Source organism: Haliaeetus albicilla, chromosome 25 (assembly GCF_947461875.1).
Source record: "Haliaeetus albicilla chromosome 25, bHalAlb1.1, whole genome shotgun sequence".
Classification (NCBI taxonomy): domain Eukaryota; kingdom Metazoa; phylum Chordata; class Aves; order Accipitriformes; family Accipitridae; genus Haliaeetus; species Haliaeetus albicilla.
This window is the reverse complement of record NC_091507.1, coordinates 20,313,632-20,339,116: the sequence shown is the minus strand read 5'-3', so window position 1 is coordinate 20,339,116 and position 25,485 is coordinate 20,313,632. Positions and strand designations below refer to the sequence as shown.

At 42.9% G+C, this 25,485-nt stretch overlaps 1 protein-coding gene across 8 annotated transcripts in view; it reads right to left on the bottom strand.

Moving 5' to 3' along the window:
• LIMS1 (LIM zinc finger domain containing 1) overlaps nucleotides 1-25,485 on the bottom strand; it is a 73,991-nt gene that overhangs the window by 2,303 nt on the left and 46,203 nt on the right. For 6 of the 8 annotated variants that reach the window (XM_069770168.1, XM_069770169.1, XM_069770171.1 and 3 more), the window contains 8 exons: nucleotides 14,452-14,611; nucleotides 8,957-9,023; nucleotides 6,746-6,866; nucleotides 5,743-5,892; nucleotides 4,642-4,792; nucleotides 3,724-3,816; nucleotides 2,306-2,354; nucleotides 8-83 (listed from right to left, as the gene is read on the bottom strand). In XM_069770168.1, the coding sequence (XP_069626269.1) occupies nucleotides 8-83; nucleotides 2,306-2,354; nucleotides 3,724-3,816; nucleotides 4,642-4,792; nucleotides 5,743-5,892; nucleotides 6,746-6,866; nucleotides 8,957-9,023; nucleotides 14,452-14,611 (867 nt within the window). Of the gene's footprint in view, nucleotides 1-7; nucleotides 84-2,305; nucleotides 2,355-3,723; nucleotides 3,817-4,641; nucleotides 4,793-5,742; nucleotides 5,893-6,745; nucleotides 6,867-8,956; nucleotides 9,024-14,451; nucleotides 14,612-16,873; nucleotides 17,239-25,485 lie in introns of those variants that run through there. The other 2 variants (XM_009919059.2, XM_009919067.2) reach the window with 2 other exon arrangements.

Genomic DNA, 25,485 nt, shown 5'->3' with positions numbered 1-25,485 from the left:
AACTTACTTGAGTGTTAACTTAGTGTTGCAAGTTGAACAAGCGAAACAGTTCACACACCATGCCTTATTCAGAGCAGACACAACTAGGGCGATGGGAAAAATAAGAAATCATTAGCATTACAAAAAACCAAGAAGTTATTACCAAAATTTTAAGCTCACACATTCATGAGGCATGAAGAACAGTCATTTGATTCTTGTATTAAGGAGCATAACAATAATATGGCAAGACTGCCTAGTTCAAGGCAGAGGTGTGTGTAGTGTAGCAGGACTGTGAAGCACTGATAAAGCTGTCTCTGAGGCAAGACCAGTTTAACCTATTTCTGCCTCCTGTTTCTTGCTTCCACCTCACCTCATAGCATGCTGACCTCGGGCAACTCTTCTACGAGGCCGTGTTTACAAACTAATCAGGAAACTTTTTCAGCTGAAGAGCAATCCAACAAAATTGTGTTTATGTTTTCATTTAGTTTCATTTCTCAGATCCAGTTCAGACTGCAGTGCCATCAAGAGTAGCACTTGCCCAGCCGAAGAAAATAACGTGAAGGCAGCAGTCAGGACACAGCACTGTCAAGGTGAACAAATTTATGGACTCATGGGATAAATTACCTGATCAAGAAAAACTTGAATGTATTTTTATTCTTGGCTTTGGAGAGAAAGTAACTATATTCTCTTTGTTCTGTATCTCAATCCTTTTTCTGTTCTTCCTGTCTTTCAACATACCTTCCCAGTTTTCCCTGCCAAAAATCTGCCTCTCTTCTTAATCTAAGTTAGAGGATGCAGGACAATGGTGTTCTCATAAAATACAATATTTTGTCAACAACAAACAGAACCAGAGCATTGTCACGCAGAGCTTTTTTTCCTGCACTATGGGGCAAGCACGTCCACAGATGCATAGTTATTCCACTGCTTGCCAAAATAATACTAGTCAGATGAAAGTCTTTGCTCCCAAGCAACCTCTGTAATACAGTCATAGACACCCTCCTGAAAAACTGCTGCCACAGATATTTGTTTCACCACACAGAGAGACAGAGAGAGAACAATATTGGTTACTCGTAACTTGTGACAGCAGTGTCAAATTTGTGTGCAGAAATCAAAGAAGAAATGTAATTGAAGACATACACTGAAAATAAAGAAATTACTGCATTACACTATATTCTGTTCAGTTCAGAGACCAAAACATACAATATGGGTGTCAGATTGTATGATGAAAGGTCAGAATCATACAGAGATGTAGTTATCAGACAAGGCTGAATTTATTCATTCACCTCAAGTTCCAGTTCTGCTCATTCTAGTAGGATTTTACTGAAAAGGAGGACACTGTTGCCTCTAAAGCGTTTTGGATTGTTGTTCTGCAGGTATAGTCCAGTCCAGAAAATGTGGGGAAAGCACATCTCTGGAATGTAAGTCTCATCCTATAGTTACATGACTATAAACTAGTTTATGGCCCTTTTTACATGCTAGAGGCTTCCTCCTACTTTGCTAATGGCTTTGGCTTAGGTAAGGCTAACATTGGTATTATAATATTTCCTTCAGGCAGGGGTAAATAGGCATATAATGTTGCATTATTTCAGGTACAATAATTTGCTTTTGGCATTATAGCTGGTTGTCCAAAAAAACCCTCAAAACCATCACTCTCTCCCCCCAAAAAACCCCAAACCAACCCCCAAACAACAAAACCCCAAAAAACCTTAAACCATGTGCTTCCAGTTCTGCCTTTACAGCATGCATCTTTCCAAGTATGATCTTCCCTGGTTTTGTGACATTAGCATCAGCCTAGATGTTCAAAAGACAGGTGCCTGTGATAGATAGGTAAATATCTAGGAACCAAACCGACATAATGGGAACTAGGCACTTTTACAAAATCCCTAAGAGTGCCCACCCACGTCTTTCAATATCCAAACACTTTTTCAAATTTGGTTCATGATCCCTAAATTCATTTGAGGAGATGCCTGGGTGGTCATTCTCACCCTTGCACGTGTTCTTTTTTGAAGGTGGTGGGGCAGGAAGTCACTTCTGTGCATCTCCCAGCATCCCTGGCCTCTGCATTTCACTAAGGGGTTTCCAGTTGACCATGATTCTCTTCAGCCACTGGGTGGTCTTCTACCATCAAGAAACGCTTGCTTTAAGGTTTTCTTACCATTTGGTCTCTGATTAATCAGCTCGAACCTTATTTCTGATCAAGAGCATGGCTGGTTTTGTTTTAGTGAGAACAATCAAGGATTCAACAGGGGGCTGCTTTCCCCTTACTTCCACTTTTACGGAGAACTTCCATCAGAAAGGAACATTAAGGAAACAGAAAAGTGCTTACCATCTCCTTCAATCACACGGTTGCAATGGAAACAAACATCACCAAATAGCTGAAGAGGAAAGAGAAGTAAAAAATTTTTAATGTAATGAATTTATCGAGGGTAACTTCTCGAACTAACAAAAAACTATACTTCAGCTGATGGCACAACAGCTTTCCTATTTATTTCAGTAAAATAAAGAGAATGCTGACAAGTCTGGTTTTATTTTCCAAGTACATTTTGCATCACTTCATCACAAAAAGTCTTTATAATATTAAAGATGAAAACATTTGTTGACATCTGTTTGATCCCCTGTAAACATGATTTCTCTAATCCTGAACATTTGAAATACAGCAGTTGGTGTGACATACACATCATTACTAATCAGCCAATTTAACATTTGGATTTACATGCATGACTAAAACAACATATTGCTGTTTCTGGCAAAAACTGTAAGGAAATGTTATTTTTATTTAAAAAAAAAAGGCTTAACATTTGTCCACAATATAACAACTAAGAAGTGCTCAAAGTTTCATATATCTTTTTCTAACTGTAGTAGTTAACACAGTAAAATACATTCACTGTACATACAGCTCGTCTAGTGTATGTACTTGCCCCATCACAGCTGCAACACTATTACTACTAATGTCATGGCACTTCTTGTCTACAAGTATGCCAGCAACATTTCAATCATCTGCCCTTCATCACTGACAAATTAAGAATCCATCTGTAATTAGCAGATGCCTTACAACTCCCAAACATAACCCCTACTCTTGTATTTATATAAGCGAAGAGGTAGACGTGACACAATGCAGATGGCTTCCAAATAAAAAAGGTCTATAAATCGTGGTGCTGGACTACACAATCAAGGGAGTCTGGAGAGAGATGGTATCATGGTATAGAACTCCTATATAAATGCAAGTGCTCACTAGGTGGTGTCCTCTGACAAATTTAGTCTTCAAAGTCTTCAGCAAACTAATGAATGAGCTGGGTGATACAGCATATGTTAACACACAGTCACCTCAGAGCAGCAGCTGCAGGGAAAACCACGCTACTCACTAGGGCCTTGTCTTTAACCGCAGCTACCGAGTGGCAAATCTTCTTTAGCTCCTTGGGAAAGACTGCATGTCAGTTGCTGTGATCTCACAGACATGTAAAAGTCGGTAACAGCTCTACTTAAGTACCACTAAGCTTGAAGAACAACTCAATACTGATTGTCCTGGCTAGCCTTTGTGAAATACCTGCAGTTTTATTTCTCACTACCAGACCCATGTATAGAGAAACCCATATAAATTAACTTCAACAGAACATCTGCTAATTGGCATTACACCCACAGGTGCCCATAAGAAAACAGAAGAATGTCCATGGTTTTCCATTTCTAGCTAATGAAACCAATTCATGAGTTTACCACTTAACACCATTTTTAAATATGCAACCTTACCTGATTGTAGTGGGTTTCACAATACGCCAAGCCTTTTCTCTCATAATGACGATGACCAAGGAACGGCTTTTCACATTTTGCACAAACAAAATGCTACAAAGAAAATTACATACATTTTTCGGGATTATTTGGAAGTAATGGCATTTTTTCTGGAAAGCAAACCAACCAAGCCCAGTACTGAACATGACTGAAGTCTACTGAGCTAGCTGTGCCATCTCAAAAAGGAGAGTTAAAACTTTTTTGTTTCTACATTTAGACCACTAATACAATGTTCCTTTCAGTATCTTCAACACTTCAATCCAAAAGTTACAAAAAAAAAAAAATCAAAGGGATTCTCATATGTTATCAGTGAACAGAATGAAGAGATATTAAATAATTTGCACCATCATTACACTCCTGTGAAGAAAGCATTTGCTGGAGGAGATTTTGAAAACAACAAAAGGAATAAACTGTTTATCTTTCTAATTTAAATGGAAGATGTAGAACTAAATCTTGTACATGGCCTTGAAATATGAACTCTCAGGTAAAGTGCTTTAGCGATATTTACATGGCAGGTGACTATGGAAGGCATAAGGGTGTTATGATGCTCAGTAACATTATGGTTGCCACAGAATTTTACTGCCTTGTCACATGTACTGCTTTGCACTCTAAAATTTTCTTTTGTAAGAACCTCACAGTGCTTCCTTTGATTACTGATTTTAGTTTCACAGTCAAAGCTCTCTGTAAGGTGGGAAATAACTCCTATTTCACAGTGGAAGACCAGCCACAAGAAGGCTGAAGACAGGATTAGGAGAAGGCATTTACTAATCATTGCTTCCTACTTTGCTAATCCTTTCATTGAAATTGATCAGCAAAATCACAGATAAGTATGTTAATGTTTACGGTTGTAAAAGACAATATATATCATCTGACGTTTACCTCCACGTGCCATTGTTTGCCCATAGCATTCACCACACGGCCTTCAATTGGTCTTCTACATGCCCCACAGATGGGGACACCCATTTTGTCATGGCAGGGTAAGCAGTATAATTCTCCCTTCAACTCACGAGCATCAGCAGTAAGCTCCTTCCTGTTCAAAAGTTAATGAATTGAGAGCATGAATAAAGGCACTGACCAATGTCAACTCTTGAGAGTTTCTGAAAAGAAAAAAACAATTTTTAGCATGTGTTTTAGAAGTTGTATTTGTACTACAGTAATGCAGCAGCATCAGATGTGACATAGCTCAAGACTGATCACAGTAAAGTGAGAACAGGCTGCTAAGGGAGATGCACTAACTCTCTCTGAAAACAGCTACTGAGCTATTGTCATCCTGCACTCTGGTGATGTAGCACGAGCGCACGTGTGTGCGAGCTGTACACGGTTGGTTTATATTCTGGCACTCTTATCACCAGTTTATTTTAGATTTGCATAACTGTAACTGAAAGTATAATGTAGTCCTCTACATCTAGGTATGTTTTCCTTGTTGTATCAGAGAAAGAAAACTACGGACCCACATGAGCTGGCTATGTTTATTGATTGCCAACTGCAGAATCTCATATACTCTACCTTTTAGTAATTTGAATGGTTATGATACTGAGAACAGCTACACTTTAAATGTGACTGCACTCACGAATGCTCTCAACCGGTTGCCACTGACACAACACTAAATGTTGTTATTCAAATCAACCTTTGCGTTGGCACTGAAATGGTAGCTTCCTTTTTTCTTCCACTCGTAGCAGAATAACAAGCTATCATTTTGCTGCTACAAGAACTGTTATCTGTGTCCATGCTTCATATTTTGTAAGGTACCACCTTGTCCTGCAGAGTCCAATCTTTCTTTACTCCCCGACAGGTCAGCTGTTGTTTGAACTCAAGGTCCAACTCCACCATCCCAAAAGCAGTAACACACATCTGGCTGCAAGGCACCCAGACCCCACCCCTCTTGCCAGTTGTACAGGACAGGTTTTCACTTTAAGATGTAAATCGATGAAGCAAATAAACCCAGCATTTTCATGTTTTCCTTTGCAGAACTCAAGTTACCCGCAGTTTGCACAGTTGAAATGATCAGGATGATAAGGATCATTTTTAAATATGAGAGGCTGTTCGTCAATTATGGCATGACACTTCTGGCAAATGTACTTTCCCAGGCCTCTGGCTTTTTCCCTGTTATGGCAAGGACGGCAGAGATGTCTGAAACAGCATAAAAAAACAGAGGTAAGTACTGGTACCAGGTACTACAGTGCAAAATATAAACCAAAAATCTATTAGAACCTCATTTCAGTCAGCCCTTTTTGGAGGGAAAACAGCCTTTAAAACAATTTCCTTGCTAGGCAAACCAAGCTCAGAAAAGGCAGGGTGATGATTTTATTTTCTGTCACCATAGGAGTAGAATTTCTTCAGCTCATTTGAGTTTAAGCTGTGTTGAAACACAGAAAACAAAGTTTGCTATAGATTCTCATTGCTGAATGTTTTACTCTCAAAATCTTAAAAATTTAGACTGGAAGCTGGATGAGCACACAGGTCCTAATTCTGTAGGTAACTCTGTATATCATATTGTACATATGAAGACAATGGCCGTAGAATTCACTTGTAAAACATGCTTCTGATCACAGCTGGTAAAAATATCCTACTCTGTGAAGGATCCCACTGAACTTAAAGCAATTATTAATAAATAAGGTGCTAAATTAGACCAAAAGTGGAAACCCAAGTTGGAAAAAGAAAGTAAAAATTTCTATGAAAAAAATAAAGACAATGCTTCTGTATCTGAATGTTTTCTCTCTTATTATGTATAACAATGGCCCCGAAATGTCACCGGGTAGAGAACATGTTTGCCAAGAAACCTGGTGCTGAAGTAAATATTTTAAGTGTGTATTTTAAGATACCCATTCTTAGTTTTGTGATGCACTCTTAGACCTTTTCCCCACAAAAGACACTTCAGTTGCTCCACCTCAACTGGAAAGCTTCAGGAACCAAAAGCTCTCAGTCCCCACTCTTAGTTCATTTTATTCATGATCAGTTAACAGAAGGAAGGGTGAAGATCTACCTGCCAGCATTCTTGACAAATCCAATATCAGCTAACACTTGTTGGCAGATATCACAGCAGAAGCACTCTGGATGCCAGCTGTTGTTCATAGCTTTAATAACACGACCAATAATGAACTCACCTGTAAGAAACACAATACCAGGTTGTAAAATACCCACGCTAGACAAAGTTAAAAGCAACCCACAACAGCATCACTACAATGACATCATCCTCCTCTTCCTCCCCCCGCTAAATCTGGTAGGACATATTGCTTTTGGTGTCACAGTTCTGGTTCTAAACTCTGGAATTTGGGTTTGTTTCGTTTTTTTTGCTGTGGGCTGGAAGAAAGCGTCCTTGCTGATGGAGGACCTTCTGTTCTTCACATACAAGCCCTTCTACATGCAAACTCCACCTTCTGTCTGGAATCATCCTTTTCCAGTCCCTTCCCTGTTTTTACTTATCTGTTCTCAAGCTGTTAAGAAATATATGGAGTTCTTCATATAATACGGCTTTCTTGTGTCCTCATCATCTTTCTCCTTTTCTTTAAGAAGACAACAATTTTAACTTGTCAGGTACATAGTAGTGGTTTGTACTCCACTAGGACCAAGCCTTGAAGGGGCTCTATACTCAAAGCACAACAGCACTGAGCTTGGGTGGCTGTGGACCTCCTGCAAAAAACCTCCCGCAAAAAACCTCCCATGGAGTCAAAATGCAAAGGCGCAGGGATGCTGCAGAACAGTCAATCCAACACAGACAACTTCTGACCTACCACAAGGAGTCAGGTCCTGCAAGGCATTAAAAAAAATAGCATGAGAACTACCGTTCTGCATGCATGGTGTGACTGTACTGCACAGGCAGCGGAGCCACGTCCACCACACACGTGATTTACTCATTCTCTATGCGGACGTTGTAGCCAGGGCCCCCGAGCTGTGCAAAGGCTCTGCCTAAAATGTGTTGGGAGCTCAGCTTCCCAGTGTTGTGGGAGGCTGAGTCCTGGCTTTGGAGAACATACAGCTCAAACGGCTGCCAAAGGGGAGCAATCGGGCAGGTAACCAATGTGGGCAATAACATCCAGCATGAGACTCCATGGCATTCCCATGAAGTCATGGCTTTTCAAGGACAAAACCCGATGGGACTCCAGTAACGTCAGGAATGCTCGAGGCGTCATCGCTGACAACAGCCCTGTCAATTTTGGCTGCGCTTACTAAATCCAAGCAGTGGCAAAGCCCAGCCCTGTGCAGGACCATGATGAGGTTTTATGGGAGCTGGTGCTACAAGGAGCCAGAGCAGGAGAAGTGGAAGCTGTGCCAGGTGGGCAGGAGAAATCCTGGAGACAGGCAGCATAGCTCCTCAGAAATCACCACTGACCCATTTCTTCCTCTTCCCCTGCTCGTTCACATCTGCAGCTTTGAATTCAAAGGTCTATAACATCTGCTTCCCTCTTCCTCAGTGTTCAGTTCCTTCCTCCACATGGGGAAAGGCCTCACTGAGATAAGTGAAAGCCCTAGCACCTTGCCAAGGAGCCACAGAAACCAAGAACTTCCAGACCAGTTTAAGCAATAGTAAAAAAATTAATGACTTCCCAGCCCTGCCTGAGCACGATGTGTCACACACAGGGAAGAAAAAACATGTGCAAACGATTACTGCACAGCATACACACAAGCATTTACATCAACAGTAGCAAATAAAAAGCAGCCCTCAGTGTTATGTAGGGTGGACATGAGATGCTGAAGCCTTAAAGGTATTTGTTTCAAAAATGCAACAGGGGACCAGCTGAGCATCATTTGATTATAACACTAGATGACAAAGACTGTCCCTGCTTCTGTGGAGTAGGACAGCACAGGGGGGTTACAACAGTCAAAGCAGATGATAAAGACTTGTTGCAGGGTTTCAGCTGCATGAGAAGGGCCAAATATGAGCACATGCCGATGCATAGATATATATAATCAGGAGTTCATGAACGGTCTATTCAGTGGATCACTGGAACAACAGCTAAACTACTCACTCAAATAATGCAAACTTTTTTTTTTTTAAATCCTATTGTTTGATGACCTTTAGGAAAAGCAGCTCCCTGAATTCTCTGAAGTCTAGTTCATTCTGGAAGTTCAGATGCTCAGCTGCACAGGGCCATCTCCCAGAGAACATACACAAGGGTTGCACATCTTCCCCCAGTGATGTTCCTGTTCCCATTTGTGATCAGTGTGAAGTGTTTCACCTCGATGTAAAACTTACCACATTGATGGCAGCAAGGGGCAAAAAGCATTTGAAAATCATGTTCGCAGTACTTCCTCCCTTCAAACTGCAAATGGAAAAAAATCAGAGCGTTAGAGGGATGAGGAGTATGCCCTTAACATAAATGCTGTAACACACCAGTGTGTTTCCAGATGCAGTTAGGTAGTAAAACATGAGGGCTGCACAAAAAAACCAGACCATGTGCTAGGCATTAAATCCACCCACCTTACTTCAGGTACTAGTTAGCATGTAGCGTTAGTAGCTCACTATTCCTCTAATACTGCTGAGAGTGTAAGGCATTTTCCATCACCCATTTACATCACAAGAAACATCTGAATTTTGACAAGACTGCTGAAACTCTGATGCAACTCAGTGAATTCTGGGCAGGAAATTAGCTAACAAAAACCTTTCCGGGGGGGAACATTTTCCCTGAACCCATTTGATCTCTTCCCCACTCTACATTTCCTACAAGAACGACCCAGCATACCGGAGGAAGTAAGTACAGGGGGAGGGAAAACACCCAGGGGCAGAAATCTTTGCAAGTTATGGAGCCGTACAGCCAAAACATGAAGAGAAATAAGGCTTTTCCTTCATGATGCTTATTTCATAGCATCATAGAATGATTTAAGTTGGAAAAGACCCTTAAGATCATCAAGTCCAAATTTTAAGGAACAAAGTTCACTACATTGACAGATGAAATAGGGAACCAATCTTAAGGGATTTGGATTTGGATCTGAATTTTCTCACAGCTTGGAGAAGTTCAGCTGCAGTTCAAGCTTGCATAGAAAAAAAACATATGGAAAAAAAAAGTTATACAGCACTGCATTAGCAACTTAGCCAAAGAATATGTAAAAACATGTAGGCGAGTATGTCCTGAAATGAAGGGAAATGTTTAGATACCTTCAGGCACATCATTAATAGACACAAATGCCAAGTAGCATGTCAAAACCAGATAGACAATATGAGGTATGCTATAAAGTGTTTGGATTTGAATGTCTTGGTTTAAAACAGTGGAAAAAAGGGGGATAGCAGGAAACCCCACTCCTTTCTTTTTAGTGGGTCTAAGACAAAACAAAGCAAATAGCATAAAATACTACCCACAAATTAAGTTTTGGTGCACAGACAGAAAATACAGCAAAGTGCTTCAAGATTACCTATTTCATACTATGAAATTCCAAGGATCAAATACCAGATAAAAATTGAGAGACAGAGAGCTATTACTTTCTCAAAGAGTAATGGAAATTATTGGTTCATTGTGAATTATGCTTGCTTCCTGCTGGATAAAATCCTTTTTAAAATGAAAAAAATCCCAAAGCTTCCTGTTTTGTGTAAACAGGTGGTCCAGTGGGAGATGCTTAGGTTTGCTTGGACTTCAGAGCCACTGCATGTTGATCCGGGCAGACCAAACAGGTTTTTTTCCCCTCTGGTTTGCGTCAGGCAGGTTGGTTACCATTCAGTCTTGTTTATATTTTCAATCTTCTCGGCTCATTTGTGCTGCCTTTTCTGGATGACCCAGCAGTTCATCCATCAGAGAAAGCCTTGAACTTCTATAACAAATCCCACAGCACATATTTTAAAAGCAAGGTCATTTGACTGTTGTATGCTGGAGGTCCACGAGTTAAATGGCTCTGCTTAGAACAATTCACCGTGACATAATCTCCAGCTGATCTCCATGTTTTTAGCTAACTAAGTGGAAAGACATGCACAAAACCCGAGTCTTTAAAGACCCTTTCTCTAAGGTAGTTTCTGGCAAAGCCTGTTTTAAGAAAACACTCGAGGCGCAACTGGAATAGAAACAAATCTGACAAGTGCATTGCAGCTGCACCTTCCTTTAATCTTCTTATAGGTTATCACAAACATATTAGAAAAACCCCCAACTGAAAGGAACTCCCTCTCATTTAGGAGACAAAAGTCACGTGCCATTCCATTTTATTTTATTAAAAAAAAATTAATAATATTGATACAGATTCCCCAATTATAGCTGTTGTGAGTAGTCCATAAGGATTTTGCTGTATTTCTTCTGTGGTGGGATGCAGCTCTCTAAGCCCTTCGATCTCCCCATTTGGAAACTCTGCTGGCATGTGCTTATGCTAAGTTCTGTTTAGGCTGAGTGCGTAAGAAAACATGCTAAACTGATGATGCTGAGCACACCGAAACACAAATATACCCTAGCAGGTCCTAAACCCACAGTTCCCCTGCAACATTAGGCACACAGCTCTCACCTACACCCTTATGCAACAAGGCCAACACTGGCTGGTTACGAATCCATATCGTCATTTCTAACATAGGCTCGGGAGGACATCAGCAAAATTCCTGCTACGCTGTGCAAACTCCAAGCTGCGGATGGGCACCGCTCATGCCTGCAAGCAGCTTGGCTCCGGTGCCAGCCCACGGCGAGCTGTGCCGATCGGGGTCCCTGCAAGGAGCCCGGGGACACGTGCCATGGCGCAGGAGACCGGCATCGGCCTGACCAGTTCAGCTCCCACCCATGGAAAGCAGCGTGAAAGCTTATGACAGCAGTGTTTGACAGCTGATGTGATAAGCGGTTTAATGACTAACTGGGGGAACGCTGCAAGGCTTGCGATAGGCAGGGGAAGAATATTTGACTTCCCGATTGCTAAGAGCTGGAAATAATTCCCAGGAAACACTAGCTTAGCTAAACCAGGCACAGAATAAACACAAACTCACACCTGTGTTTACCCACGGGGAACCTGCTCAGAAAAACACGTTACCTGGTGACACCTCCAAACACATCCATCTTCTCAAAGAGTGCATTAAGCCAGTCACAGGAAGACACCCTTTCTGCCTATCTTCTCCAGTCACTTTTTCTCGACAGCGATAGAGAGTCCTCAGGGCACTGTCAGCCAAATCCTGAGTGTTGGCCAACCTAAGCTCACCCTCCACCTGCCTCGTTAGGGCTCTCTCCCCCAAACACTGTCACCCAGTACGTTCTCACCTCTAATACTGAGGGACCGAATGAAAGAAGAGCAAGCTGTACCCTTGTCCACCCTTCTCCTGAGCAGCACCACCGGGAAACATGGTGGGGTTTCCACTGCAATCATCTCAGTGGCCACTTCAGTGCTAAGTGAGAGTCCTTCTGGCAGCATGGGACCTGCATGGACACCCTAAAGGGTGCAGAGACAGAGGAGAAGGCCCTGCCGAAGATTTCCCAGCTGAAACAGCCCCAAAGGCACGAGGACTGGGACAGCACAGATATCCACTGGCCTCTCTACTCTCTAGAAGATGCCCAGGCCAGTACAGGAAGGCTGGGTAAGATCTGTGAGCCATCATCTGAAGGCTGTCAGAGGGCTTAAACAGACCCAAAAGTCCCTCTCTTCAACGGCAGCAAACTTGCTGGTGCACAGAGAAACTGCAAGATCTTGTGGAGGACACGAGAAGGGCTAGAGGCAGAAGGGTGATGTGAAGTTCAAGCCACACGCAAGTCTTTACGTATTCATTTAATCCTCATCACAATTATTTTATCTCTTTAATAGCTGTGGCAAAAAGGGTCTATTCTTAACTGAAACTTTCCACTTCCTATGTAACATTTCTCAAGAACAAAGTCTCTACCCAGCCTGAAAAAAACCCTAGCAACGTTAACCAAAACGTATTTAGTACACGGGGCTATTTTCATTCCCAGGAAAATCTATCGACACTCACTTCTGACTTACTGTCTTTAACAGGGAGCCTCACTTTGCAGTAAGAGAGTGCTCAAAGACCAGCCATAATGAATACGAATGTTAACAAGGTAGCAGTAGGAAGCAAAATGCTTACATCGAATATATCTAAACACCACCAGGATACTTGCCCCTGCCAAGGAGATTCAGGTATGGCCACCCGTGAGCAACAGAGAGGTTGCAATATTCCTGGACCAGGTGCAAAAGTAAGACTTTCTTTCCACTGTGGTCCTTGTCCATCCCCGTAGCAGATACAGGCTGCCTACAGCAGGATTTCTCAAACTTTTATTTTTAAGAAAGTACCATTCAACTTTCTAAAGGAGGTCCCTGGAATGTCTCACTGTTTTTTGAGTCAGAAAAAGGATTAATAAAGTACTCATTATTTAGAGAAAATACATTTTATTGTTTTAAGACAATTTCATTAACACAATTACAAATATTTTAGTTTTAAAACATTTATATCACTTTACATTTGCCTCAGGTCTTAACATGTCAGGATGGACTCCTTACCATGCCTGCAGGCAGGCAGCAGCTCAGTATATATTAACAATTGTAATGCAACGTGTAAGTATCTAGGGGGTGTTTTGTTTTGTTTTTATTTAATTGCTACTGCCTTGCAGCTCACCTTTTGATGTCTTATGGAACACAAGTGGTGCATTTACCGCAATTTGTGCCACACTATCCCTACAGCACTGAAAAGTCTTTTGATCCTCAAACAAGGGGAGAGAAAGCAAACGCCAGGAATCCCCTTTGCCAGTCTCTTTTCCAATCTACATGCCTTCCTCAGCTTCTCCTCATCACCACGTAACGTGGCTCTGTAAAATTAGAAATACTATTGTGGAAGATAAACTGTTTTGCTCTTGCCACAAGGATGGCACACTGTACGTGAGAGCACAGCATCGTGCTTTTAACACGCTGCTCACCTTCCTTTTCAGATCACAGGATGACATAAATCCTGTAACCGCTACTGTAAGTTGGACTACAAGCTACTTCAGCAGGACCTTATCTCTCAGACAGTAATTCCCTGTCTCTCATCATCTACCCTTCCTTACACCGATCACTTCATATTTTATGAAGTAGTCTAAAGCTTTCACTAAAACCACTTTATGCTCGAGATAGCTGAGCCACAGCCTGAAACCCCACGATAGCGGAAGACAAAATAAAATGACACAGATATCAAAATACCCACCTGAGGTGAGGGCAATCTACCCGGGTCTGAGAAATATGACTGAGAGCAGGTTTTAACCCTTGAAAGCATGTAAGAACTGCTAACTCTGAATGCTCCAGTTTGTTAAACCTAGAGTTGACCCTACCTACGTAGGCCCTGTCTGGTCTGGGCTCTCTGCACGCCCTGATCTCAGCATGCTGACTTACAGGTCATCACCACGAGGAACTTTTCACATGCCGCGCTGGCCTCACTCAACTCAGCGATAAACCTCCTATGGACCACAGGATGCTGGGGTTTCCCTCTATATGACTGTCTGCTTCTAAGAATTATGCTTTCTCTCTATTTCTGGTATGATATATCAGATTCACAGATTTCAGGGGAAAAAAATCTGCACCAAGAAAGAAATGTCCAGCAGTTTTTTTCTCAGCTCTGATAACATTAGGCTACACATTTAAATAAAGTTATATACACTGATGTCCTCCAAATTAGCACAGAAATGTTTCTGCTTTTTTCTCCCTCTACTGGGCATATCCTTTCAGAGCCCAGTTCTTGCCACGGGACTTTTTAAGCTATCGATCTGCCTGTAGCTACTTCTGGTATGGGAATGAAGGCAAAAGCTGGGGGCGAGAGGAGCACCCTGCCCTGCTTACCTCGTAGAAGAGCCCTTCGGGAAACTGCTGAAAGCACTGGGCGCAGACGAAGCACTGCTCGTGGTACAGCTCACCGTTGCTGTTGACAATTTTCTCAGCAGGAGCAAAACCGCCCCTGCAGCGCTCACAGATGGCATTTGCAAGTGCGTTCGCCATGTTGCTGTCATTAAAAAAAAAAAAAAACAAACAAAAAAGAAACAGAAAGAAAATTAGCCCAAATAGGCAACACCACTGGTTGTGGGTCTCTTTTTTTTCCCCCAAAGCCAACTGCATCAGCCTAACGCTAGGCTGCTCAACACAAATTTTTCAATGGACTTAATGACTTGTGGCACCCCCTCAGAAATAAAACTGCCATTTCCCCCCTGCTCCCAAACTCTGTAGAAACAAAACCCCCACAACGCACTGTAATAACTACTAATTCAAATAACCAAACAGAAACATCATTACTACAGATACATTTACAGGCTTTTTATGGTAAGAAAAGGCAGGCAATTCAAAGAAGTACTATAAAAATGACAAAATACATTAGAATTAGAGAAAACAAGGGCAAATATTAACAATAATCGAGGACTGGCATCATGCAGGAAAACAATTCCTAATTCTAAAATATATATAGCAGCATTGGTTGAAAAGCTCTAAATAAGCAATGTGAAAGAGTGTGTGGTATCTAGTCTGGCAGATATTACTGAAAACCAGAGCGAGTAAACAATTATTCCTTATATAAGCTTTGCATAGATTGAAGTAATTTTACAAATTTAGTTTGAAGTCATGGGATTTTTTGTTGGTTTGTTAGGGTTCATGTCGGGGAGCTCAGCTCACGGCGTGCTGGTGTTGGTCCAGGGCCAAGGGGTAGAGTGGAAATGCTCTGGCTGCCCCACTGCAACCCACACGCAGGCCAGCACAAGCTGGCAAACCCATGCCGGGGATGCAAAAAATTACTCAAATAGCGGCCCTGGTTGCTTCTCAAAGGCACGTGACCATAAAATGACAGCGTGATTAGCTGCAAAATATCAGAGGAATTAGCTACTTCATTAGGATTGTGTCCCCATATGCAGAAGACAGTACAGCTGTGTTTCAGTTAATTAAGGCCAGAAAAAGGCTCACTTGATTTTTCCTTTGCAAACATTTTCTTACTCGTATCTAGACTCTCAAAGCTATGCCTTTCAGGATCACCTCTCTGCCCTATTACCATTTGAGAGCAGATACAGGGCAGTGGTCTGGTTTCATTACAATCTGACCAGAGCTGACAAAACCACTGACTCAAACATCTACCTGGAAGATGATTAAACAACTGACATTATTTCAAACACATGTGCACACACGCACACATTTTGATACAGCTATCATGCTGCGCCTGTAAGTGCAGAGCCCTCAGTCCTCTGTAAGATGCCAAGCCTTTCCCCCCGCAAGGGACTAAGATTTCTTGGCTCCCACCGGGTTCAATAGGAATTAAATTCATTCCTTGCACAGCACCCAAGGGAGCAAGCAAACACCTGGCACATGGTTCAAAAACGAATGTGCTTTATATCTATTTCTTATGCTGTCTCACAGAAAAGCCCTACGCAAGGTCACATCTGACCAGTCATTATTAGCTGGGTTGGTTTTTTTCCCCCCTCCCTCTAGAGATCTTTGCGGAAAACAGTAACTGCTATCCAAATATTCACTGCCGTCTCAGTGAAACAAGTGGGCAAATTTCACAAGGAGATCAGATGGAGGATGGTCTATCCCATACATAACAGACAAGCCTACAGACAAACTACAGTGATTATACGTATAAACCGTGATTAAGTATAAAGCTCGCCAGCAGTCTCCATGGATTGTGTATGCTTTCTGTCGGGGAAAACCTCAGTCATTTCACCCGTTCTCCTTATCAATCTAAATGAAGAATAATCACAACAGAAACTGGTATCTTTCATCATCACCTCAACAGTTCTCGAGCACTAAGGATCTTAAGTGCTGCCAGACATAAAGTACAATCCAAGCAAAAACAAGAAACAAATTTCAAAACCAAATGAAAACATAAAGCTTTCCTCCTCAGTATGCAAAAGTACTTCACTTTGAAACACATCATATATGTAACAACAGCGATGTATGTAATCGTTCTGCATTAGGGAAGCAGTTTATCTGTTTGCCCAAAACAATATGCAAACAACCTAAAGTCAGAAAGACTACTTGACAAATTCCAACCCCGTTTCAACTGCCGATAAAAATTTCTGATGCAATTAATGATGAAGTTTAAAGCAACAGCTCAAATTTTAGTTGACGATTACAACTGGCAATGTATCAAGCAGAACAGTGGCAAAGGTTACATTAGAGAAGGGCTTGCACGGCCTGCCCGGAGCTCAGATAATAAAATATATATGTGCAATACAGTAATAATGTCACTGTAGTTACACCCCAAAGCTGAAGAGAATGAACTTACAATCTTGCATAAAAGTCACAAAACTCTTTGTAGAGTTTTATGTCACTGTGCCTACGTTGCAATTTTGACACCGGTTTCTCGCCTTCGTTTCCTGCAGAGTTGTGAGCATCAGGAGCGACATTGTGTGCGACCTCTTCATCCTCCGGGATGGGGTAAGGGTGAGCTCTACGCTGGAAGTCCATCGCTCTCTAATTGCTTTCCCGGGTGTATATATTCTACGCTTATACCGCAGAGAAACTGTAGGCAAAGTCTGCAAAACAATATGCTGGACTTCCCCTTGCTCCCAGCAAAGCGATTTACTTTCACAGCTCTGTGTCATGTAGCCGGAGCGACTCAGCACCCTGCTAGAGCTTCAAGTTAAAAGTTCAGCAGCGGGGCGGTGAGCCCGTCACGCTGTGATTTACTGACGCTGGCTGCGAGCGGAGGAGCGCATTCCCCTGCCAGGCCCTCATGCAAACTCGGATGCTGGAAAGCGGCTTCGCTGCCGGCCGGCTGCTGATAGAAGCCGCCCAGGAGAGCGGTGGTGTGAGTAACCTACGTGAGCAAATATGTTTGCAAATATTCACCACCAAACTTCTCCGCAGCTACTTTCTGCTGAGGCGGGGTGGAGGCAGATTCCAACAATATTTTATCGTGCGCAAACCAGCAGTGGAAAGCACGAAGAGAAGACTTCTGTCGTTAGGTAAACATTGCTTTAATGCTACGGTATATTAATTACATTGTAAAAATGGCCTTTAAGGTTCAACTTGTGTCTTAGAAGCCATGTGTGCTGAATTTATCTACAGGCATCTTTCTTCTTGTCAGTACTTCAGAGAAGGGGTAGGTACAGATGGATAGTTTGGTTTCTATTGTGCTTCACAGGCCATTAACCAAACTGCCAGGTATGCTATAACGGGGAATATATGAAGAAGGAAAAAAGAAGCTTGATTTCCAGTGATGTGCTGCATTTAGAACAATTATCTAACGTAAGAACACTTACTGAAGTAATTTAGTGTGGATATTAGGGAACTGAGAGAGCAAGACCGGGAAGAAAGAATGAAAAATTAATCACTCCTTCACCACAGAATGCCCTCCTAATGTTGCAAGCATTTCATGGTTGTATTCTATTTAAAAAAAACTGTTGTGCACCACTTACTAGGGAAGGCTGGGTCAATTAGCTGCAGATCAGCAGCTAATAATTACCCTCCTGCAAGCTCTCCCTGCTCGAAGCACAGCGCTTGCGGCAGACGAGGGATACTCAGCTTCCAGCAACTGCAGACAAAGCAGGCTTTTGGGAAGCTGTCCCGAGAAACTCTCTCTCGCGTTGAACTGACTCAGCCTCGTTAGCAATCCACTGAACTGCCGAACCACATGCACTTTGTGCTCGTGACACACAGCACCTTGGTATTTGAAGAATCTGCTGGTCTGCAAGGGGGCACGAGAAAGCAGAGGAGGGCAGGAAGGAGATGAACAGAGGCAATAAGTAGAGAAATTAGGACTAGAAGATGACAAAGCATATGGCAGAAGGTCCAGTCAAGGCTACTGCTTCCTAATACACCTTCACCTTCCCCGGACCTACTGCAGAGGGTCTGGTTTATGGCGGTTTGGGGCCGTATCTCTCACCGCTAGTTGGGATAGTTCACTCGTAAGCGTACAGCAGCACACACACCGCTCTCCACGCAGGCCCGGGCTCGCACACAGCCGTCTTCCAGCAGCCTGGCCAACCCAGCACTAGGCTTCTGCTGCTGCCAAATTTGTGGGATGGGTTTGGTCAGGCGTCTTTCCTTCACCTCCCCTCGGTAGGAATCAACCCCTGGGCAAGCCATTCTCCTGTGCCACAGGACATCATGGTAGGTGGGACCCAGGCAGCATGACCCTGCTTATTTACCCGTCCGTAGGTGTGATTATCCATCTTGCACCAGAGGTACCGGGACTCACAAGCTCTAACAGGCTAAGGAGGCTGCACCCTCACCACTGACACGGCTTGGCTGGAGCTCAAGCCCTATTTTTATCTGTCATGGAGCAAGCTCCAGATCAAGCAATGCTCAGGTTGTAGCCCTAAGCCATGATGATCTTGCCAGAGCACCATTTGCAGGAAATGGAGCTGGAAGAAAAGGTTTCTGTGTCTGCTGGAGCACCGATGATGAAAACGAGCGCCGTCTGCCAACGGAGATGCAGGCGTAGTGCTGCTGGCTCTTCTTCTCCATCCTGCTTCCCAACATGTCCTGCACAGGTCAATGCTGAGCTTCTGTGGGTATGAAAAATCTCCAGGGAGACTGATTGCAATGGACTAATCATGCTGATTCATCCAGGATTAGTGCAGGTGCACCAACCCACTAAGATAAGAAACAGCAAGTCAGTCTGTCTCTTCCCCTTATCACTGACCATCTCCTCATTTTTTTTCTTGTCTTTTGTGCCAGAGGGCAGGCAATTCTCCTGGGAGGCTGCTGCTGCAAATCGGAGAGCCCTGAAGAGTTTCCTTTTCCCGGTGGACTACCTCGGTCCTTGCAGTAACCCAAAATCCACAGGCTACCAAGGTGGCTGGAAGCCACTTCTGCTGCCTTGTGTCTTCTGTGGTCAACAGGAAAACATTTGCTTGCTTCTTCAGCCTGCTACTGTACAGTCTTCTGCATGGCTGTAGCAAAGCAAGGAGTACAGAAAGTCAGTGCAATAAGATATCCATCCAAAAAGCCTGTTTTAATCTTCCTAGCTTTTTTCAAGAAGCAGTCCTACAAGGTAACAGGACTCTGTATGCGCAGTAAGTAGAAGCTGCCTGGTTCTCAAGGCCTATTGCCATTGCTGGTGGTGGAAATACTCCCAATTTGTTTTCCATTAAGCAAGAAGGGAGCCTGCCAGGAGTTTAAAAAGGGCCTTTCTGCTACTGCAGGAAAACATAGTTTCTACTGTGAAGGTTTGGTAATCCACAAATCCAGAGCAGCTGGCCATCTTTCTCTCTTCTGTCATTTTGCTGGAGGCATGCTGCCAATATCTGAAATACCCTGTTAAAAATACACGGCATTTTCATTAGGAAATTCTAGGTTACTCTGAGGTGAAGCCATCCATGGGGAGCGAGAAGCGTGGAGGGGGTTGTTGATATGCAGCAGCAGCAGCAGCTTCCCAAGGGCATTCCCTGGCATCTGGGACAAAACGTACCAGCCTGCTGTTAAGTAAGCAGCGATAAGGAGAAGAGAAAAGGGAGAAGTTAAGTATTTAACTGGAAAAGGTACCTAGGGAGGAAGGAGACAGACAGGCTCCTCCTGGTACACTGAGGATCTTATCAGAAGTCAGAGCTGATGGTGAGGAAGGTGCTAAAGGAAACGGCAGAAGAGGGGAGGGGAAGCGTCCCACTGTGGCTACGGAGAAGGGCTTCGGAAAACCACAGCAAAAATAGCCACGCTGCTTTATCATCATCGCCGACCGACGACTGCAGCCCTGCTCGCACGCTGCCTTCTCTGGAGAGCTTTAAAATCCGGCTGCCGGAGCTGGTGGCTGCCAGAGGTAGATGGGGACTTTTACAGAGAAGGCTTGGTGGCTGGCCAGCCCCGCTGAGCATTTCGCCCCACGCCACAAATAGACGTGCCGAGCAGTCACGGCTCCAAACAAGGTGCTTGGCAAAAGCAGCTGCTGCTTGGCAACTTACTCGTGCCACCGTGAAATATCACTGCGTCGCCGGCGCTGTCGGGAGGCCACGTGCCCCATTGGGTTATGCAGGGTGGGGGTAAGAGTAATCATAGCGCATCCCTCCCCTTCCCGCATAGGTTAAGGGTCATTCCGTTTTGATGATATTTAACACAGATGCCATGCAGTGGCCCTCACATGCAAAATACGGAACAACTAGAACAGAAGTTTTGCTGCAAAATATGCGTGGACTTGCAGTGCCCTGCGCTGATTTCTGCACCAACCTTTCAAAGCACTAATTGACCTTTGGCGTCTTTTTTAATTGAAATTAAAAACACTCTTGGGTTCTGGTTGCTGCAATTGTTTACCTCTTAAGCAATAAAATACTTTCTGTGTTAAGCCGGTCTCCTAAGGCAATTTGAAAGAAGGTATAAATCTTTTCTATAATAAAAATGCACATTACAGTTAGGGTTTTCACATGTGCCTAGCACTGCTCTAACTCCTGTTTCTATTAAAAAGGATGGAAAACCATCTTGAAACCACTGCAATAAAAACCAGGTGAATTCTGAGCACTCCTAAAAGTTTCATCATTTAGTCTTTGCCACAAAAAGCATGATTAAGCTTATGTGGTGGGAGTTTAAACAGGGCAAACAAGAAGGCAACTCTAGCTGTTTCATATACTTCAACATAAATTTATTCTAGTATAAACATGTCCAAAAAATGCTTTGGTCTCTGCAAACAGAGAAGGTTCACATTCCATCTCTCCATAAGGAAATGAATATAACTGGAATAAACAGGTAAGCAGCACCTTCCCACACAATGTTTTATCAGCCATACAAGCACAGTGAAAAATCAGTCTCTGACAGAAGTCGTAGAAAGGGAGAGCAATATTTAACTATAGCATTTTCCTGTTGTAAGTAGTATTTCAAAAAAATGTTGTATTTTCTTCCTGCTGGTTACAAACATTACCAAATGAAGCCATGCTTCCTGTAAAACCAGAAATTACTTCTTCTGTGTACAGATATTTGATACTCTTTGAAACAGGCATCTCTTCCTTCCCCACTACTATTTTTTGAATCCTATGCAGACAGGAAAAACAGAACATCAAAAAGATGCAGTATCACATATGAGAAGCTCATGAGAGCTCTAATAAATTTGTGTTGCATGAGATGCAGCATACTCTCGGTTATTCTTAAAATCTGCACCCTGTGTAGTTCACTGCATGTATACTTCACTATGGTAAATATACTGTATCCAAACTCTTCCAACCCAAACATTTTAAAGATGCATTTGCACTAATGCATTTCATGTAACAACATTTATATCCCCATTTTCAATTTAAGAATAATAAAAAAAGTCAGCTACTCAATGCTAGAGGCTACACAACAAATGTCTCTGAGACTCTCTCTGAAAAGAACCATCTTTTCAAGACTGATGAGACAACATCAGGCCCACCAAGCTCAAAAGGGTCCTTCTGTTTAGACGCACACACAGTGAACTTCGCAACACCGAGGTCGTTCAGTTCTAAAATTTGAAAGTGTTTGGGCAGAATAATATTTATACTGGTGGAAATCAAACAACTGGAAAGTCAAGGGATGCACAATAGAGTGTGATCAGGCAATTGCAAGCAACTTACAACTCAGTGTATGTGTCCTCCTCCTCTATTGCTTAAGGAACAGATTTAAAGTTCAAGTATGTAAAAATATATGAGGTTGATCTTTGCATTTTCTGATATTTCAGGAAAATAGCATCCTGGCCTGTATCAGAAATCATGTGGCCAGCAGGAGCAGGGAGGTGATGGTCCCCCTGTACTGGGCACTGGTGAGGCCGCACCTCGAACACTGTGTTCAGTTTTGGGCCCCGCACTACAGGAAAGACATGGAGGTGCTGGAGCGTGTCCAGAGAAGGGCAACCGAGCTGGTGAAGGGCCTGGAGCACAAGTCTTACGAGGAGCGGCTGAGGGAACTGGGGCTGTTTAGTCTGGAGAAAAGGAGACTGAGGGGAGACCTTATTGCTCTCTACAACTACCTGAAAGGGGCTTGTAGTGAGGTGGGGGTCAGTCTCTTCTCCCAAGTAACAAGGGACAGGACAAGCGGTAACAGCCTCAAGTTGCAGCAGGGGAGGTTTAGGTTGGATATTAAGAAAATTTTTTTCACCAAAAGGGTTATCAAGCATTGGCACAGGCTGCCCAGGGAAGTGGTGGAGTCACCATCTCTGGAGGTATTTAAAAGACGTGTAGATGTGGTGCTTAGGGACATGGTTTAGTGGTGGACTTGGCAGTGCTAGGTTAATGATTGGACTCAATGATCTTAAGGGTCTTTTCCAACCTAAATGATTCTGTGATTCTAAAATGCTGCACTACCATATTTCTCTTCAGAGGAACGGTTTCCTAGCACTAATATTCAGTTCATGTCATGTGTCGCTGAAATCCACCAAAAATCCGTCACCGAATCCTTAGTCTAAAGGCAAACACCAGCCTTTGCTTCTGCCTTAGCCATCTGCCCGCGCCTGCTGGAACCGATGTTTTCACAAGCTGAACACCGTGACCCGAGCAGTTCATCCAGGAACTATAATTAATACCATGGTTCAACATAACACCCCAGCTACCAGGAGAGGCTTCCAGTACGTTCACGCAGTTCCTTGTAGGGCAGAGATAACTGTATCACCAGGCTTCCCAGCTCCCAGTGACATCCTTATTACAGTGACGTCTCCACTGGAGTCACCGTGCTGAGGACTGACCTTCAGCTTTACTAACCGGCACGTCACTCCCACACACGTCTCCCCTCAAATATTACTATTGATCTACACCTCCAGCAACATAACCTCTCGAACCATTTTTCACCTTCACTAAGTTTGTTTTTCTATTCTAGATGAGGAAGTGCAAAGTTTTTCATAGCCTGAATTGATTTGTTTTGGGCAGAAACAGAATGTGGTAAAGAAAACATCTCCTCAGCTGTTGCTCTTCTCTCACACACATAGTAAATAGTAATTATTAGTCGTTCTAGGTTTCGGTTTCACATTTTTCTCTTCCCACATTCACTGCAGCATCACCAAGCTTTAAAACCAGCAGAGGATGGCAGACAGCTGAGCCATCTGCAGTTAACACTGCAGAATTAAATAATGGCCCTAATATTCAACAGCTGAAAGAGAATAACCAGAAGTGATTTATGCTCCTAAGAGTCAAGCATGAGTAATGTATAGACAAATAAAGCTAATACAAAATAGCATTGCTTTCATACTTCATTATGACAGCCTTAACATTTTGGGTAATACAAACTGAAGGTCTTAATCTTGTACTTTATATTTATTAGCTCTCCAATACTAGTAGCAGACCTGTCAAGTATGCCGAAATGAATTTTCAATAGCAGTTAGTGCAAAGCAAGACTTCCACGCATGCTCCAAACTGAAGGCTTTGGTAACTATTGCAAGGTTTTTTGAAAGTAATGGTTTCCACCCCAACAACTGACTAACCCTGAATGAGTAAAGTAGGAGTGAATGGTTATAATATGTATTACAAGACTTGTGAAGGAAGACATAGAAGTTAACCCTTGCAACAGCGTATTGCTGGGATTATCTGGAGGAGCGGCACAGGTTATTTGCTTGGCAGAACAGAAGTGAAGGGAAAAGAGAAAACGACAGGGTTTTGTGCTTTGAATCAGAAGGGTTCCAGCCCTGCCAAACCTCCTTCCCCTTTGCTATGTACCATGGAGAAGTGGGTAGGTATAATGTAAGGATTAGCTTTAGAAAGGAATGTAGTTTAAAACTAAGCTATTACTTGTACACTTTGGGCAAAACTCATGACCTGTAACCTGGTAACTCATGGAGCTATCCTATTCTGAAGCTGCACTGCTACCGTGTCCCTTAAAAAAAAAATTAAAAAATATAAGAAGCAGTTTTTTTAATATATCAGAAATACAGTGTATGCTTCAGTTTCTGGAGTCAGTAAGGAGAAACATGCAAAACAATAACTGAAAAGCCAAACATCAAGCAAGAGAAACAGCTTTCAATGCAAACTTTCCATACCGGAACAAGAAAGGGACCAGCCAGGGCAGTTTTGAGTCATGACCCCGAGTGGGTAACATTTTTCCAATAGCTGCACAGAAACAGAGTTCAAAAGGTAGACTCAACTCGGCATCAAGAACTTTATGATCTATGAAGAGCGTGGCATGCATGGATTTAATGTGCTGGAAAAGACAAACGCCATTTCACATCCGCTTCACCTTTGTCCATCCATTCCTTGCTGGAACTGCCTGAATCTTTTGAATCTTTCATTGAAAAAGGCACAGCTGAGAAATGCTGCCAGGTATTGCTCGCTGTGTCTGCCAATATGTTATTTCCTTTGAGGCTAATAGCTAATAGCTTTTAATTAATTTTCTTCTACCTCTATCATGGCCATTAGACCAGATAGAAAAAGCAGAAAAGCTACAGGGAAATATGTCACAAAAGTCATAAACCAAATTTCTCTTGTTGGACGAAAGGCTCCAAAAAATCACGAACTTCATCTCCTTGATATATAAAGACACATCACAATCTGCTGGCAAAGCTGAGCAGTATCATCCAAAACCACTGCTCACAGAGCGCTGTATATTAAACCATTATTTCAAAATGCTACCAGGAACTACCTAAAATCAGAAGTTTCTACAAAGATGCAAACTGAACAATGCCAAAAGCTGCTATGACAAATCAAGCAAAGAAAAAATGAACATGCAACCACGTGCACTACAGCATCAGATAATACACAGGAAAACTCAGAGCATCACTCATGTTTGGGAAATGTCCTGAGATTCCTGGGTGCGAGGCGAGACCAGAGGAGTTAACCGAAGGGAAAAACAACAAATGTCACAAACTCTGCAGGAAGTCCCCAAGCCACAGCTGGCAGCAAGCTGGGATTACTACCGAGGGAAATCCCCTAAAAGGCCCGCTCTTTCCTTCTACCTCCCTCCACAGGCATCAGCTTTTGGCCACTGTCAGAGGCAACACACTCGGCAAGCTGGAGCTGTTCCCATGTCTGGAGA